General features: G+C 37.9%; 1 protein-coding gene across 2 annotated transcripts; it reads left to right on the top strand.

Annotated features, from left to right (window-relative positions):
• Positions 1-5,122: 5,122 nt before the first annotated feature.
• Positions 5,123-19,378, top strand: LOC114478957 (1-phosphatidylinositol 4,5-bisphosphate phosphodiesterase delta-1-like). 2 transcript variants are annotated; one of them, XM_028472327.1, is made up of 15 exons: positions 5,123-5,364; positions 8,053-8,211; positions 9,486-9,714; positions 9,831-9,960; positions 10,715-10,943; positions 11,911-12,112; positions 13,598-13,742; positions 14,396-14,548; positions 15,159-15,317; positions 15,393-15,546; positions 15,633-15,749; positions 15,835-16,013; positions 16,100-16,232; positions 17,671-17,820; positions 17,946-19,378. In XM_028472327.1, exons 1-15 carry the CDS (start codon positions 5,343-5,345, stop codon positions 18,035-18,037), a joined length of 2,253 nt encoding a protein of 750 aa, XP_028328128.1. In that variant the 5' UTR covers positions 5,123-5,342; the 3' UTR covers positions 18,038-19,378. The 2 variants fall into 2 exon arrangements, with proteins under 2 accessions (XP_028328128.1, XP_028328127.1); XM_028472326.1 differs by lacking the exon at positions 5,123-5,364 and adding an exon at positions 7,725-7,857.
• Positions 19,379-19,420: the final 42 nt, after the last annotated feature.

The raw sequence follows: 19,420 nt of genomic DNA, 5'->3' as shown, positions 1-19,420 counted from the left end.
GACACTTGCTGGAAAAGTAAACAAAGAATAAACAATAAAGATGTTTTAATGCATACGCTAAATACAGCCAGAAATGAAAACGGCACATACCGAAGAGGTTCCGTACCGAGGTTTTAAGCGTGTTTCGTGTAAAATCCAGGGGATGATATGTGATGAGTGCATCGAGGCTCATATCAATGACGTATGCCGTGACATGCAAAGACTCGCCGGCTGGCAACGCCCTCCAGCTGGCTCATGAGTTGGTGCGCGACTCAAAATAAATGGGATAGTTACTGTTTGTTTTTTGCATTGCTTATTAGCAACATTTGAGAGATTGTAATGGAAAAAAAGAAGTGGATTTCCCCAGTGTGGGAACGTTTTGATCTCATTTCACCCAACCAGATAGGTACATAATAACTTCTGCAGATTTTTTTCATAATAAATACCGATTTTGCAATGCAATTTATCTTTTGCTCTCTTTCGTGATATTACACAATTAATATATGTTTTTATTGTGTTCACATATAGGTAGCTTATATTATAATTATAACTTGTATATTAATAGTATATATTATTACTGTATGTACATGATATCGTTTATAAATTATGTATAGGTGTATATATACTAGGGTGTCCCGATCCGATATTGATATCGGGCCTACATTAGCCTGAAAACGAATATTGGAATCACCGATATTTTTTTTAATTCATTATTTATTTATTTTATTCAATTGTAGAATACTGTAGATATTATGGTGATGGTTAAAATGTATCTAACCAATTGGTTAATAATAAATGGGTCAGTTTTCCCTTATACCTGTTTGAATTATCACTTGATCAAGCCTTTTCTAACATTCCACACTACAAAATAAGTGATTTTTTAATTTTATATATAAAAGTTTTAGTCAAAAGTTTTAGAACACCACACTTTTTCCAGTTTTTTAGTGAAAATTATTCAGTTTGTTGAGTAATTTTCCTCTGAAATGCAAGCATAGAACAAATAAGCAATTGAAAAAGAAAATCAATCAATTTATAGACCAAATGTATTCTAAACTTTTGACAGTGTTCCAACACGGCACCAGCTTTCAAGGCTGATTCAACCTTTATTGCTGCAGAACAGTTTTAAATTGTTAACCCACTTCGTATTCCCTGAAAAGGGGTTATTTGTATCATTCTGAAATGTACATTATTTTTCAGTTTTAAGTAACCAAACCTTTTTTTTAACCTCTGGCTGTTCAGTACTTATCTTTGTACCATTTCAAGCTATTCATTGGACTTGCATGACTTGAATTGCAATAAATAACTGGGAAAAATTAGGGTGCTCTAAAACATTTGACCAGTTGTATGTATGTATATATCGTTGTTTGTTTTTTTTTAACTTATTTTGGAAACTAACTTGTTTTGTGACATTTCTTTTATTTTATGTGTGTTTCATATGTTTTTACATGTTCAAAAACAAATAAATAAATCAAATCAAAAGTGTCTGTTGTGCTCCAGGGAGTTGGGGAAGTTATAACAAAAAGTTATACAATCACTTTTCTATTTTCCATACAGCCAGTTTTTTTCATTTAAATAATGCTGCTCATGAACATAGACAAAACAAGACATGCATTGCAAACGTCTTCATTTTGAAGACCGTTTATTTCATGTACTTTTTTTTAGCAAAATACCAAACACTTCAAAATTTATGCCAACTGATATATTTGCCTGTTGTACATTGTTTGTCCTCTAGATGGCATAGTAGAGCAAATGAAGCTTCAAGAAGCTTTGTGCTGGAGTGAACCAATTTGAGGAAAAGCTTCAAGGCTTCATGAAGCTTCATATGCCCATCACTAGTTAGAAGGACCCACCATCTTTGGTGTGGCAATATCAAGAAATTGTCACATTTTGCACATTTTAACGTGTACAACTGCAGTGCATCTTACATGAATCCACTAATCTTGTACAGCCATTTTTTTGTCTTTCATCGATTTCCTAAGGATTAATTCACAAACTCTAAATAATAAACGCATTTAAAAAAAGAAAATAAAAAAACACCAATGCAACTTTACTTCATTAGTAAGTAAATATTGTCTTCATTGTAAAATGTCTTCTGATGACAGAAGTGTGATTAAATTGCCTTTACATGTTGTTTCAATAAATTACAAGAAAGGACAGTGTTTAATTGAGTAATAGTATTGTTAGTTTGTGGTAAATTTGTCCAAAAAAAATTCCTCAAAATGAAAAAGGAAGGTTTTCCTGTATTATTTTGAGATAAATGTTTTTGAGTACCCACTGCCATACACTTCGTTTGTGGTCAAATAAAAGTTTGGTGCTAGAAACTCATTGTTAGTTTAACACACTTTCTGTGTTTTTCATTCTAAATTGGTTATATGAAGAGCACTATCTATGATATAAAGTACATACATCACACACCTGGGATAAGGTTGTTTAACTGTTTCTAATGAACTCTAAAAATGTAATAAAGGACATTGTACAGCACACATTATACCTACATTCTGGATCCTCCAGCTCTCACAAGTGTTTGCACTAGAGTACTCAAGTTACAGACACGTTTGAAAAGAAGGTTTCTCTTTCTTTCTTTCTCCCCCTCCTACTTTTTCCTGTTAAGATTCTTGATCATCTGAAAACCTCGTGAGCAGCATAAACGTATGTCCTATTGAGCGAAACAGTGCCCCAGACAGAAGGTGATGTTTTTGTGGAAAGTACCAAAAATATGGATGGCATCAGTGGTATGTGAGGAAACGCCAGGGCCAGTTGTGGCACGTCTTACAGACGCAAACACTCAGACACACAAAGACTTTGCAAACAAAAAGGGTCACATACACATTCTACTAGATGGTTATAATTGGCGTTATTTTATAGAATATTTGGTCTTGTGACACATCCAGATACATGGTGGCTTTCAGTACTTCAAACGGGTGTAGTTGTTTTTTTTTGTTTTATTGTCTTTTTATTGAACAACAACAAGATACAAAGTCTCGCAGAGGTAATAGCAGTAGAACAACAGTACACAATATATAACAAACCAAGTAAAAACAGTAAAAACAAAAACAACACCCTAACACACATAAATTACACACATTGTAAGGCAAAAAAAAAAAAAACTCAAAGTGTCCTTGGGCAAGACACTGGACCCTAAGTTGCTCCCAGTGGTCGACTAGTGCCTTGCATTGGCCGCCCAGTGAATGTGTGGTGTGTGAATGTGAGTGTGAATGGGTGAATGAGCTGATATTGTGAAGTGCTTTGAGACTACTTCAGTGTGGGGTGAAAAGCGCTAAAAGTCAATTTACCATTTCAACTGTTTTAAAGAGGAAAAATACAAATTAAAGTCATTAATGAAATGGTTAAAGCAGGGGTGAGACCTTCTCAACTTACAGCAGTGTATATGGTATTTTACATAGAGGAACACCCCACCAGACACCCAACGTTCTGTTTTGGGATAACTCTGGTCGGTCCGTTCTCGCCTCGATTTAGCCTAAAAAAAGTTGTCAAGCTGTCAAAATTGGTCCAAATTTAGTACCAAAGTAGTCGTTGAAATTAGGTTATTGTTGGACTGTCCAACATAGTCCAATTTTAGCCCTTATCTAATTGTTGAAATTGGGGGGGGTGGTTAGAGAAGGAGGATGGGGTTTGCCGTTAAAATTGGTCCAAATTTAGCCCCAAAATAGTAGTTTAGTTGTCATTGGATTGTCCAACATGGTCTAGATTTAGCCCATTTGGTCCAAGTGTGTCTCAAAAATAGTCATTGAAAATAGGACTTCTCATTTGGGGTAAGTAGCTGAAGAGTTTTAACTCTTTTATTTGGGCTAATTTGGACCAAATTAGCCAAAAATAAAAAGAAAAAGAAAAGGTCTTGTTACAACTTCAAACATAACAGCCCACAAAATTCGAACAAAATTCATCTTGAGTGCATAGTACTACGACCACTTTTCACCTTTCAACCATATTTAGAATATAATGAGGCATTTTTCCAACGACCACAAAAACGACGACCTTTTCAACTTTTACTTTTCTACCAAATTTTGACATTGTTTAGACGTATGGCAAAGACTTCTTTTTATTTTGCTGGATGGGCCAAAATTCACAGTAACAGACACGTTTCTTTCCAGGTTGTCAACAAAAGTATCTTATATATGATTAAAGGTAAAAGTGGGAACACTAGGAATTTTGAGACAAAGCCAATGTCTAATGTCACTGCAGAACTTGAAATCTGCCAGGTGAAGAATAGATGTTCTAAAGATACTTCTGGGTCTGGTGTTGGTTTGTGTTAGGTACAAGTCAGGTACAAGTCAGGTAAATGTCATGTTTTCTTTTGCTGCACTATAGCTTCTTTGAACCTTGTGGATTTTGGAAGTGTTCAGCTCTGGCATAGAAGCCCCCCCCCTCATCCTAATGCTGCAATAAAGCCCCCTCATCCTGATGCTGACAGTGCAATGAAGGTAAAGCCAGTCCTGAAAGGGAAGTGCTGAGAGCTACAAGATCTCGTTCCAATGGATGCAATGCCAGTACTAAGCTGACATGAAAAGGACAGTAAAAACTCTTTTTGACACATTCTGCTTTCCAATATACTCAGATCACTATCAAAATGGGGAAATGGAGCCACTAGTGGTAAAAAAAAATATTCAGCTTAAGCCAGAAATCTAAATCAACATGAAAATACAGTTACCAAATGCCTTTGTGAATTTCCACACTGTACAATAACAGTTGTCACTCAAAAGTGTTTCCTTTGTCAACCCCTCCCTGATGTGTTAACTCACACTTGTGGAGAGATTGCTCATGTTGGGGAATTAGAAGCACACACACACACACACACACACACACACACACACACACACACACACACACACACACACACACACACACACACACACACACACACACACACACACACACACACACACACACACACACACACACACACACACACACAAGTTGAGCAAGAAAACTAAACTCTTAAGGTGTGCAGACGCTGACAGCCAATAAGGAGACGCGTTTTAAATCTGTGTTAGCCAATCCAGCGCGTGGTTTGCAACAAGTGGTGAAAAAAAAAGAAGAAAAGAAAAAAAAAAAAAGAAAAAAAAAAGAAGGTGTAACCTGCCCCCGCTGTGACGTCACCAGCTTCGTGCGGAGCGCAGTCTTGTCAAACCGGTGTTGATGCAGGAGAGCGTTCATTGACTTGTGTCTGTGCTGCTTCCCCTGGTCCTCACTGCCTCACCTTAAGTCAAAACGGCCAAACCGAGGGTTAAACTCCCGCACTGCGCACATGGAAAGAAGGGACAACTTTACATAAAGTTTTGCATCGAGTGAAACGGTGAAATCTTCCATCAAAAGTGCGTAAAAAGTGGACAGAAAAGCAAGACATGGACACCATCGCTTCAAACGGTAAGAGACATTTTATACTTATTTAACTTGGTCAAATTAAACTTTAATTTACATTTCTATGCGTTATTTATTTCATTGGTCATTATTATAACAAACCACTTACGTGATCAAATGAGTGTTAATTTTGTCACAATTTGCATATATAGTGACATTTAAACTTTTTTCATGCATATCGTGGTTGATTCTGGGGTTGTGGGTTGAATGCTCGCACCTGTGCACTTATTAGCTTTACCTTACTTATTGAAGGTGTGGCTGCTTTCATTCACCTTTATTGCAAAGCACACAGTATGTTGTGTATGAGGGAAAGCAGAAAGCCTTCTGTATTAGATTGTGATGCACAAAGGCCCCGTAACAAGAGACCGTTTTTAAATTAAAATTCTAATGCATCGGTTTGGTTTTCATTTCAGTCCTTTTTAGGCTTTTTAATTATGAGAACCCCCCGTAGTACCCCTGTTCCACCGATAGATGGAAGCAACGAGTCATCAAACCCTCCAGTCAACATTGTTTTAAGTCCAAACCAGTGTTGCCCAACATTTTTTTCAGTCCAAGCCTTTAAAGTCAAGTCATGATACCCTCAAATATTTTAACTACTCATTATTATTTTTTTAATGGTGGTATTTTGGTCTGTGAACAAATGGATGGATTTCAATGAACTTTTCAAGAAGTTTCCAAAATGGGACAAGAAACATCAGATTTGATTTTGGGGCTAATCTGGATCAAGATCCTAAATCTGGATCAGTTTATATATATATATATATATATATATATATATATATATATATCCCTATGTTCAGGTGTTAGAGCTGGTTCTACAGCTACTCCTACTGGTGACTTTGAGCATTACCTGCTCCAGCCCAATGATAAGTTCAGTCTCACTTTGCTAGTTGTTTCTAGCCAGTTTCTAAAGGCTTAGAAATGTTTTCTAAGCCTTTTAAGTGTGAATGATCATATTACTGTGATCAGGATCACTGATCCACAAAAGTGCAAATATGTGGCAAAGAGGATTTTTGGCACCTGGCGGAGGTTTGTGCTCTCTGACTGTTGTCAGTTACATTTTTAAGTACCCATGTTCAATTACAATTACAGTGACTAGAATGTTTTCCAATTACAATTAAATTGCAATAATTTTTTTATCCTCAGAAAGACAATTACGTTCTCAAATGCCATTTTGTGTCGGTATAGCCCTAGATTTATATTTTTTAAAATGGTAATGTGTGGGAAAGCATGATATGAAACATATTTTAATAATTACCTACATATGTGTAGAACTGTAAAATGGTTCCATTAGTTCCATTAATAGCATTAAACTGTAATTGACAATTTTTGATAGAATTTTCATGGCAATTACAAAGTCAATTCTAATTAATCTAATCTAAACTGAATTACAATTTAATCATGATTACGACAGCAACAGATTTTTAAAATTACAATTTTAATCATACCATAATTGTAATTATCAATTACGCATTTACAATTATAATTGACCCCAGCCCTGCTGTCTAGTTTTGCTGTTGTGTATTCCTGATGTTTTTGGGTCATTTTATCATTTTGTTTGTATAATTTATGGCTTCATACAGTCAGACTCTAATTATTTGGCTTAAGCTTAAATTGTCGGGTCATGTTATGGACCATTTTTAAAATTGGCCTATATAAAAGCGACGTAGATGTAAGGTTGCAAAGGGGTAGAACATTTCTAGTAACTCAGGAATTTTGAGAATAATCAAAAATACAAATTTTGCATGGGAAATATTTATTAGAATTTCCAGCAAATTGGGAGTCATTTAAAATAACTGGATTCACATCAAATATAAATATTAGCGTCCATGACAAAATAATACAATAAAAAAAAAAACACACACAAAAAAACCTACCAAACTTACCGTTATGGTTATTATACAGAGATTGTGTAACTATCCACCAGTTTAAAATGAAAAGTTGTATCTGCTTATTTAGTTATTTAAACTGATACTATTGCTAGTCCACCAATGAAAATCTTGGTCGACCACGACGGCATCAATCGGCAAAGTTGGTAGTCCTGGTAAAATAAAGGAGCAAAAGTAGTATCGGCTCAAGAAAATCGTCAGTCCGTATCAGTCATTGGTTAAGGCTGATGGAAAAAAAAAATCAGCATCTGCCCTAAAAAATCCATATTAGTCTATCCCTAATATGCAGCCAGCAGGAACTAAAGTTATGTCAGCTGTGTGCAGTAGTTACACTTTACTAGGGTCACATTAGGGGTTTTGACAGTCAGCTGACTGCCTGTAGAGGAAGTCCTGATGGGAGAAGTGAACTTTGAGTAGGAACAATACACGCCCTCTCACACACGGCTCTGCTCAGAGTCCCCGCCTTATGAACACACGTTTAGTAGAGCAGCAGCAGCAACAGCTGGAAGCATGTCCTGCTTACGGAGAGAGCCTGAACTTAGCAGATCTCAGGAATTCCAGCAACATGCCAGGAGCCAGAAGGTGGTCCAAATGAATGTACAGCTCCTAGGTAGGCTGTACTGCCTATGGGATGGATTTACACTGATTGATGGACACCATATTTCTTAATCAGGAGTGGTTTCAACTTCTTCTCATTGTTTAAAGCTGGAATATATTGCATGTACTTGGTGGTCATATTCTGTTGGAACGACGTGTTTTCTGGCATATGGCTTGCAGCTGATTTCTACTTCTATCTCGTCCTCAGGTATGGAGGGTGATCAGGACCTCCAGTTCCTACTGCAGGGTGGAGACCTGCTCAAAGTCCGTTCCCCGACCTGGAAGAAGACCCGATACTTTAAACTTCAAGACGACTGCAAGACAGTGTGGCGTCAATCCAAGAAGATTTTCAGGAGAAAGCAGACCTGTGAGTGCTGTCTGAACCTGCAACCTGAATGTGTGTGAGACAGGAAAACACTCTGCTGTTACCAACCCAGTGAGATCTGTATTCTTATTCATGTTAGATACAAACCAGGCTGCAGCAGAAAAATGCACTTTACATCATATGAAATGAGTTTAACCCTCCTGTTATACTTAAGGTCAATTTGACCCCATTTAATTATCAAAAAATAATAGCTGACTTAATTATTTTTTGCTTCATATTTCATATTTCATGATTTTGATGGGTACAAATGATTAAGCATAAAATTATCCTTTTCATATTTTTTAAATGTGCTGAACACATATTGCATGCATTGGGAGTTGCTCTGGGGTCAATTTGACCCCAAGCTGTTTTAGTCTGAGACAGAGGACTTCATAGTGAATAACCCCAAATATGTTACAAAAGAGAGATTAAAATAAATGTTTAAAAGTAAAGGGGGGGGGGGGGGGGGGGTCACCAACATCAATCAAGATGGTTCATTCTGTGAGAGCCATGAATGTGTGCACCTCAAATTAGAAAAGGTTTGAATGAAAGATTTTCAAGAAACACTAACTCTAAAACTGAACGTTTGACCTGATGGTGGCGCTGCACGAAAGCTCATATCATCCCCACAACCAATAGAGTTCATACTCATGTTGTGGTCATTAATGTTGACAGTGAATTTGAGAAGATTTGGACAAGATACATTATTATTTAAAGGTTTGGTCTGATGGTGGCGCTAGAGAACAGATCCAGGTTTCATTATCCAAAGGGTTATTTATGTATTCAACAAATAAAGTGCCTGACGCAAAAACCTGGTCAACAATTTTATGAAAATCTTTTCTGGAGGTAAATATCCCTGGGGTCAGATTGACCCCAAGGGTAAAATGTGTTGGTAATATTTGAGGATAATAGGAGGGTTAAAAACTCTAAAGGATAATTCATGTCTGGGGGAGGCTTTGATGTAATCACATAAAGCAGGGTTAAATGCTGTTATCTTCTACTGCATCATATCCATAAATGACAGTAGTTTCATGTTTATTACTGTACTAAGGTGCCAGCTCTTAGTGTAGTTACATGCAACAGGAAACTAGTAGCTGTAAATTTCAGTCGAAGAAGGTGTTTGTTGACAAAGCAGACTTTGTGATGCCTTGAGATACCAAAAGCACAAAAGACTATGCAAACACGTAGTTATCCGCAGGGGGGGAAGCTCTTGTGTTTTAAAGGAGGTTGTAAATAAACACATGGTGGGAAAAAAATGGCCCTGCTCTTGTCCTCAGTTTCACTGGACGACATCTCCGCCGTGCGACTGGGCCGACAGACGGAGGGTTTGAAGAAGAACACGGATGAGCAGGTGGAGGACCGCTGCTTCTCCATCGTGTTCAAGGGCCACCACAAGACGCTGGACCTGATCGCGTGCTCTGAGGAGGAGGCCAAGCAGTGGGTGAAAAGCCTGCAGAAAATGATCTCCAACATGAACAACCTCAGCCGTCAGCAGAAACGAGAGCAGTATCCTTACGTTTAATCACGGAGCTGATGATGGAATCTCGTGTGCGTGACTGATTCAAATGGTTTTATTAAAAGAAAAAAAGAGAAAGAACATCCTTACATCAACTGCTCCACAGCTGGATTTACAGCTGCTTGATTAAAGCAGATAAGAACAAAGACGACAAGCTGAGCGAGTCTGATATGAAGAGCTTCCTGCGTCTGATCAACGTCGAAGTGGACGACGACTACGCAGAATTGCTCTTTAAGGTAAACTCTTAATAAAGCATGTTAAACCAAATCCAACTTTTAAAACAAAATCACTTTAACACAATGATTCCTAACCTTTTTTGGATCGTGACCCCACTTTGACATAATTCCTGGCGACCCCATGTTTTCTAGAACTACTTTTTGATCATGTTTGTTATACTGTATTGGGTCAATGATGTGACACCTAAATATTCTGTCTTTTAGTAGAAAATGGGTTTAAAAAGATACCAAATATGTAATAATTTAGTGTGTATATACATGTATTTATTCTGTTATTCAAAGTGTCAAATATCATGTGGTGCAATTGATTAGTGTGTTTTGAAAAGATTTCTGCCCTATTTTAATTATATTATTGTCCTGTAAAAGATTTGAAATTATTTCTAACTGCATTTTATTTATATTATTATTATTCATAATAAAAACTAGATGTATATTTGACAAAATGAAAGTATGGAATACAGTTTTTTAAGATTGTTTTAATTAAAAAAAATATTATTTAAAAAAAAAATCAAAAATGTATTTCTAATCAATAATTGTTTGTTATTTTATCAATTACGAGACATTTCAGGGGACACCATTTAAACTCCAGGCGACAAAGTTTTTCTTTTTTTCAAATAAATATATATATTAGGTTTTTACAGCTTAACAAAACACATACACTTGTCTCCGACCCCTAAGTTGAAAAACACTGGTTTAACACATTGGCTAACTTTTACTGATCAAAGTCTTTGTGATTCGTCTCCCTCCGATTTAGAAATGTGACACATCCAACTCTGGGTACCTGGCTGGAGAAGAGGTGGAGCATTTCTACGAGCTGCTGACCCACCGGGAGGAAATCGACGTGATCTACGGAGAGTACGCTCAGACCACGGGCTACATGAGCCCTCAGAACCTGGTGGACTTCCTGATGAAGGAGCAGAGGCAGAAAGCCACACTGGCAGACGCACACAAAATCATCAAGCAGTTTGAGCCTGATGAAAATGGTCAGTAAAACCTTAAAAAGTCAAAGAGGGAAGAAGTGCGTAGTTTAAAAACATTTAAAATGTACTTATTAGAAGATCCAAGCCTAACAAAACACATTATTTTTGCACCATATTTGTTTTAATTAACATTTAAAAATGGGACTACTGTACCGTTTTAGAGCCTGTCTTCCTCCATCTTGAAATCACGTGATTAAAGACGTCACACAGCCTCATTTGCCTGTAAACATCCCATTGTTTTCTATTGGAGTGAAGAATTCAGCCTGCTTTTTAGGTCTCCTTAAACAGTGGGCTGACACGCTCTGGTGGCTGAAGTTAATGAGTAAATGACTGTTGAACACAATAGCCATGAGAATACAGTAGAAGTCATTTTGGGTGGGAGTTCTTCAACAGTCTGTGATTTACTCGCTAACTTCAGCTGCGGACTGTTTAAGGGAGAGTAAAGGCCTCTTAGGAGAGCTCTTCTTCTCTGCTTCGTCTACTACGAAACCGCAGAGTGGGAACTGTTGCCCCCAACAGTCATTGATTACTGTTTTTATTGTCTTTGGGTAAAGAAGAGGGTTTCATTAACACCTTTAATATTTCCTGATTATTTAGAGCAAACTGAAGCAACACAAATTGGCATTTTGACCGAAAAAGCTGCTAAATGGCCTAAAAAGCAGGCTGAAGACTTCACACAATAGAAAACAATGGGATTTCCACAGGCAAAGGGGGCTGTCTGACGCCTTTCAAGATGGCGGAATACATGTTCTAAAACTGTAAGGCAGTCACAGTTTTAAAAGTTAATAAATCAAATATGGTGCAAAATAATGCGTTTTGTTAGGCATAGATCTTCTAATAAGTACATTTCAAAGGTTTTAGGCCACATTTGTAAAAACAGTGTAGGATCCCTTTAAACTAAGTATCCATTGCACTAGTACATGTTGGTATTGCCACCAAAGTGTCTGCTGCCCTCTTTGTGCGTTCGTAGCCAAGGAGAAGCAGCTGCTGTCTAAAGACGGCTTCCTCATGTACCTGCACCACCAGGACGCCATGGTCCTCCAACCAGAGCACAGGGAGGTGTACCAGGACATGGACCAGCCCCTCAACCACTACTTCATCTCCTCCTCGCACAACACCTACCTCATGGAGGATCAGCTCAAAGGCCCCAGCAGCACCGAGGCCTACATCAGGTAACACTGATTACATTACACTATTACATCACTCACTGCTGTCTGCACACGGCCCCGTGGAGAGAAACGTGTCGTTTTTCCCAGAGAAGGAAAACAAACAGCTGAACCAAATATAACATTTTCACAGAAGTTGCAAGGAGTGTAAACTGTGAATGTCATTAACAGGTGAAATATTTACAGTTCCTGCAGCAGAGGTCGAGCATTTGGCTTTAGTGTCTTCTGTAACCTAATGTAAAATGTAACGTATCACAGCACAGATCAGAAACGTTATGCTCCAATACCAAACTTCCTGTTATTGTTTTACTGGAGGGTAAAAAGTAACAAAAAAGTAGTTGATTTAATATGATGGTAATAACATGACAAATAAAGAAATAAGGAAGAACTTGTATTGAAAGATGTCCTGCAGCAGTTTAAACTGTCATAATCACATCGAAGGTGAATTATTAAGTCACCAGAGATACTTTTACAGTCGTCTATTCATTCAGTCCAAAGTTCCTTTTTTTTTTAAGACCTGATGATTTTGGTGTCACTCAGTGGAGTTAAAACTAAGAACTTTGAACGATAAGGTTGTGGGTATGAATCTAATTCGTGGTCTAGTTGTGCAGGTTTCCTCTTTAAAGGTGGGTCATTTAAAGGGAATTCCAGTTTGCAGTTAACTTGAATGTGAGGGTTGTTTAGTGTTTATCTAACCAAAGGTCAGTGTTTCCCAAAATAAAGGGTGTGACGTCATGACTACGGAGGTAGATTTGTCTTTATTATTCAATCCCAAAAAAGTTTACCTCAATCAAAGAAAGAAAAGTGTTCAAATGTGTGTGTGTATATATATATATATATATATATAAGATCCAAAAAATTGCACTTTAACCTGTTTTTTCTTAGATTGAAGTAAACTTTTTTGATTAAAACAATTTTATTTGAATAAAAAAGACAAATGTACCTCCATACATTTATTAATACTGTTCTAAAAGATGTAATTGTGCATTTAATGTTGTTTTTTTAATGATTTTTGAAGAACAGTCACAATCCTTAACTTTTTCAATAAATGTTATATTCTTTTAAGATTTAACATTCAGTCTGGCTCTCGTGCTTTGTTTTTAAAAAAAAATATTTTTAGGGTCAACTTTGAATGCTTTCATGCTAATTTTAATGCTTTATATTTAAAAAAAAAATGTTCCCTTCTCTGCTTTGTTTATCTTTGACTCTTTCTTATTTTGTCATCTTTTTAATTATTTTATTAAATTAATCATTTTTAACTTTTGGCAATCACATGTATATGCAGAAAAAGTGTTTCCATAGTGCTTTTTGGATACATTTCAATATCAAAACGTGTGAAATTCCTCTTTATGAAAGCATAAAAAACATTTGAGTGTTTTTTTTCTGAATTCAGGTGTTTCCATTACCAGTTTTTATCACGTTATTAGATTTTGCGCTTTTCCAAGGGTAATGGAAACCCAGCTATTGACTAATGTTGCGAGTGCTCCTCAGGGCTCTGCTGAAGGGCTGCCGCTGTGTGGAGCTGGACTGCTGGGACGGATCAGACGATGAGCCAGTCATCTACCACGGCCACACGCTCACCTCCAAAATCCTCTTCAAAGACGCAATCCAAGCCATCAAAGAGTACGCGTTCAAGGTCAGCGGAACAGTTTATTATCCCCCACCACAAAGTGTGGAAGGGGGATATAGATTTGAGCTCCGTGCGTCCGACCGTCTGTCCAAGTTAAAGGGTACAGCTTTTCTCAGATACTGTTTAAGATAGGATAACCAAATTTGGTGTGTGGCTTCAGGGTATCAATACTTAGATGGAGTTCGAAAATGAGAAGTGCGCAATAATTTTTTTCAGAGTTATTGCCCTTGTTCTGTTTTTCTTTTCTCTGTTCGAGGTATCTTCAAAGGTGACAGCTTTTCTTAGAAATCGTTTAAGATAAGATAACCAAATTCGGCGTGTGGTTTCAGGGTATCAATACCTTGACAGAGTTCGAAAATGAGAAGGGCGCTATTATTTTTAAGGAAGTTATTGCCCTTTTTTCGTTTTTTTACTCTGTTCCAGGTATCTTCAAAGGGGACAGCTTCTCTTAGAAACCGTTTAAGATTGTTTGTAATTTTATATTCAGATGTGATAATATTTTCTTATGTATACATCTAAGTTAGATGTAGGACATTTAGGAAAAGGTTGAGTGATGACGACAACCAATCTGGCGGGGGATGTTGATGATTGTCTTCTTGTTTACTCTCATTTCCTGTGAAGCTTTAGTTTGAACCTTTTTTCTTTGTTGCCGTGTGCAGGTGTCTGATTACCCCGTCATCCTCTCCCTGGAGAACCACTGCAGCATTGAGCAACAGACCGTCATGGCTCATCACATGAGCTCCATCCTCGGCAGCGCCCTCGTCACCTCTCCTCTGGGTCAGGGCATGCCCACAGATTTCCCATCGCCTGAGGTCTGTATCTACTCTGCTTCTGACATCTGGATTCTGTTAAAAATTTATGGCCCGGGGGCCAAATCTGGCCCTTTGGAGCTTCCAATTTGGCCAGCAGGAGAAAGTAAAAATGACAGAGAAAACAAGAATCATTGTGTAATTTACGTAGAAGTGCAAACTGGGGCACAGTAATGTTACTCATTTTCCTGCATAAAATCTGTGGCCCACTTGAGATCAAACTGTTCCATATTTGGCCCCTGAACTAAAATGAGTCTACTGTAAAGTTTACAGCAAGGGTGTCAAACTCATCTTAGTTCAGGGGCCAAATACGGAGCAGTTTGACCTCAGGTGGGCAACATAAAAGAGCAAATTCAATTTGTATTTAATTTGGTGAATTTTAGCGGAATAATTTGAGGAAAATTGCAGGATTTTATAGATGTTGAGATCTTTCAACAATTTGAAATGGAAAAATAAACTATTGGATTATACAAAATATACAATATGACTCCTAGAGACACTGTCATTTTTACTTTCTCTGGTGGAGAAAAGGTCAATTTTGGCCCCCGGTCCTTGAGTTTGACACGTGCTTTACAGGATTCCACCGTCAATAGGGTTTGATGCTTCCTTACAGGAGCTGAAGGGGAAGTTTATAATAAAAGGGAAACGACTAAACAAACTGGAAGCCTCCTTCGCTCAGGAGGTCCTAGCAGCTGATGACACCGATGTGACAGAGGAGGAAGAGTCGGGAGATGATGATGACTATGAAGAGCAACATCAGAAAAAGAGCAAGGTCTGGATAACAATAAAATACCAATTTATTTGGTTTAAGTCTGGTGCAAATGCTTCCAAACTCCTTGTGTGACAGAAAAAGCTGAAGTTGGCCAAAGAGCTTTCAGACATGGTGATCTACTGTAAGAGCGTCCACTTCAATGGCTTCGACGACGCAAGAAGGAACCTCAGTTTCTATGAAATGTCCTCGTTTAAGGAAGGCAAAGCCATGACGCTGGCAGAGGAGTCGGGTGAGGAAGACTTCATGTTTTCATCACATCTGTCTGTGTGCAAAGGCAGGAAGCGAGTAACTCTTCTCTCCCTTTGCTTTCTGCAGCAAACGCCTACATCCACCATAACATGGAGAAACTGAGCCGCATCTACCCAGCAGGCTCCAGGGCCGACTCATCAAACTACAACCCAGTTCCTCTGTGGAACGCGGGCTGCCAAATTGGTACCAGAAACTCTTCCATTCCACATAATGACACTTTTTAAACCGAAGTTAATCCTCACATTTCCTTCACGCCATTGCTTTTCAGTGGCCTTGAACTTTCAGACGACCTGCTCGGACATGGACGTGAACCAGGGTAGATTCCTCGTCAATGGGAAGAGCGGCTACATCCTGAAACCCAGCTACATGAGGGACCCCACCACAGAGTTTGACCCCATCACTCTGACCCGGGGAGAGTGGCTGAAGCACAAGACGCTACACGTCATGGTGAGAACACTGGACCTGTGAGGTTCCCTGAAGTGCCACGCCCTATTGTCCTGCTGTGCTAACGATGCGTCGTCCTCCACCCGCAGGTCATATCTGGACAGCAGCTTCCCAAAGTGACCAAGAAGAAGTCCTCCATTGTGGACCCAATAGTTAAGGTGGAGGTTTATGGAGTGCAGGATGATGTTGCTGAGAAAGAAACCAATCCTATTGATAATAACGGTATGTTGTTTGACATAGCCGAGGGTTTTTCAACCGTGGGGTCACCTAGATTTAAAACACCGTCGCCTGAAATTTCGAAATGATGAAAAATTACTGATAAAAATCAATATTTTGTGTTTTCTCAATTATCTCAACTCGTTCTTATTTTTCTTCCTCAACTTCCTTTGTCCTAAAACTCCTCCTAGGCTATTAATGCAGCAATAATGAAACGTATGTCATCTCATTTGGGCAATGTCAAAGATGTTATGTCGACCTTTTTTAGTGCCAAAATGTCAAGTTCAAGGTCGCAATAAGTGTCAAAAACCAACATTTTCCATATCTCTACAAATATTTATCGTATAAGTTTGATGCTTACATTTATGAAAATCTCATCTCAAGTTGAGTATTTTATTTTGTTGGACCGAAGTTGTACGACCTACCATTAAATAGATCGGTGACCTCACAAAAAAACACGACTTTTTTCCTTATAACATGGCCACAAATTGAGATACAGTGCTCAGACTGGTAGCTTTGAACATTTCCTTTCATTGTGTGACCTTGACCTTTGCTCAAGGTCATCTGTAAAGTCAAGGTCAGTCTTCTGTTTGTTCTGCATTGTATAACTTGTCAACAAATCTAGATACAGGTTGCCATTTTTGCCAATTTTCAATTGCCCAATACATATTTGCTTTGCAAATGCAGGTCTTGCCTAATGTAATTGTTATTCTTACCACACACACACAATCTAAAACAAGTATTTTATCCTTTTTTTTTGTCATTTTGTGGACTAATCCTGGCTACTTTGTAACACAGCATAACAAACATGATCAAAAACTAATTCTCGAGAAAAAATGTCTCCGTCCCAGAAATTTGTGTTATAGGAATGGGGTCACGACCCGAAAAAAGGTTGGGAACCAGTGACGTGTATTGCACTTTTCTGATCGCATTGTCCACCTTCTTCCTTAGATTTTCTAAATCTGGCAAACACAACACATTTATCAATTAGGGTACAATAAGATGTTTTTTTATTGGTCCCACAGTGGGAAATGCAGCAGCAAGAGTAAAAGGAGAAAACGCACACATTAGGAATAAATAATATAAGGATGAAAAGGGTTATTCAGGATAAATATCAATATTATACTAAAGTGTGTTATAGTCCTGGTATGAAGGGTGTGGTCAGTGGGGGTCCTGTTTATTGTAGAAAATATTTGTAATGGTGAATTATTGTTTTCTGAGATAAAGTTCTATTTTTTTTTCACCCTTCCAACACATTTTTGGTGAATAAAAAAATATTTGGGTAATGTTGACTGGAAAATGCTAAGTTTTGAGCATTATACAGATCACAACTTTGTATTTTCCCCAAACTCTGAATTTACAAAATTCAATATGCAACACGATTTGCAACAGTTTTTGTTGTTGTTGTGATGTATTTACATTACTCTGTGTGTTTTTGTTCTAGGCTTTAACCCCGAGTGGAACGAAACCTTTCGGTTTGACGTTTACGTGCCAGACCTAGCCTTGCTCCGCTTCGTCGTAGAGGATCATGACTCAGCATCTGAGAATGAGTTCATCGGACAATACACGCTTCCTTTCAACAGCATTCAAATGGGTGAGTGTTTTTTTTAAGGGAAAGTTCCCAAACTGTCAAAAACTTCATAAAGAAAGAAAGATGGGGTAGATTTGTTCATCTTTCTCCATCCTCACTAGCAGTGACGTCTCTGTGCTCCCACACAGGATACAGACACGTGCCTCTGCTCAATTCCAACGGGGACCTCATTCCTGCGGCTGGACTCTTTGTGCATATCATGATCGTGGATGCTGAGTAGCACTGAGTAGGAGAGCCTGCAGGATACTAGGATCATGGCTTTAGCTGTTTGTATTGTTAATAGAATGAATCATTCTAGTTTTAGTTAGTGATTAATTTATTGGCTTTGATATAAATGTTAAGAAGCTGCACGGGGGAGGGGGGGAGCGTATGCATGCTGACATTAGATTGACGACGCACGCACACCACTGGTGTTTTTTTTTCTTTTCCCCCAAGATAATTGTTTTGGTCATTTTACTATATCTACTATTCTCAATGTTTTTATTCAGCTAACCATTACTTTTAAAGGAACATCAGCGAATGAAGAAACAGTAATTCTTTTCAAATTAATTCTACTACTTTTGCATGTAACAAAATCATGACGTTTTGTAATTCAACATGAAGACACTAAAGGTGTAAAACAAAATTGACTGATTCCCTTTATTTGATTTGGACATGACAATTACATTGGTAACCCAGATGTGTTGTTTTGAGTGATTTAGCACATCTGCTAATTTACAACACCTGTCCACAGGAGGTTTTTAAAAAGGTTAATAGTAACAGAAATAATAAGAAAGTAAGGAGGAAATATTGACTGCACTTAACATTACAAAAAGAAAAGCAATATTCAAAATACTGGTGACAAACTGTTCTTTTTAAACATTCAGCATGAATCTTTGTACACTAAGGGACTGAAGTATGTGTGGTCGCTTGGTTGTAGCTTACAATTAGTTTTGAAAATGTTCTTGAATAGCCATAAACAGTCTAGCTATGAAAGCCTTTTGATCATGTATAAGTTTAGTACCTTCAATAATGTGTGTACATGTTTGAAGCTGAGCCAATGTGATTTGTTCACTGTTTTTAGTGAACTTTGGCAGGACACACCTGTTACACATACAGAAAAGGTCATAAAAGCAGTGCTATCTATTTCCACTTAATCACAGTGACATGAGGTTTTTGCGTCGTAGATCCTGGTTTAGCTTTACTAGCCACAAGTGCCTCCTTTCCTTTGATAACTTCTGACACTGTTCTCCCTGATTTATGATTTTTGGGAATCTATAAAACTCCAAATGTGTCTCACTGTTTGACCGATTGATACAGCCAAAAATAAGGCAATAGTTCACCATTTCCTCTTGAAATTCGGGATTTACTTGCTCCAAAATGGCGACTTCCAGGTTGATGATGCGGTTGTTGACGCGCCGTGAAAACCCTCTATTGTTGTAACCTCTTTGAATGTAAAACTGTGCTTTGGTGCTTCCTGACAAATACAATCAACAGTTTACTATAAAAATGTGCTTTATTGCGATGAATTGGGGTGGAAAATGTTAATAAAAAGTTGTTTCTGGTTGTGTAACAATAATCACTCTTAGTTACAGACTGTGAACCATTTAAAGGAGATCTTTAG

The sequence above is a fragment of the Gouania willdenowi genome, chromosome 17 (assembly GCF_900634775.1).
Source record: "Gouania willdenowi chromosome 17, fGouWil2.1, whole genome shotgun sequence".
Lineage (NCBI taxonomy): Eukaryota > Metazoa > Chordata > Actinopteri > Blenniiformes > Gobiesocidae > Gouania > Gouania willdenowi.
Note: the sequence above shows the minus strand (reverse complement) of the source record. Positions and strands in the feature narration are given on the sequence as shown.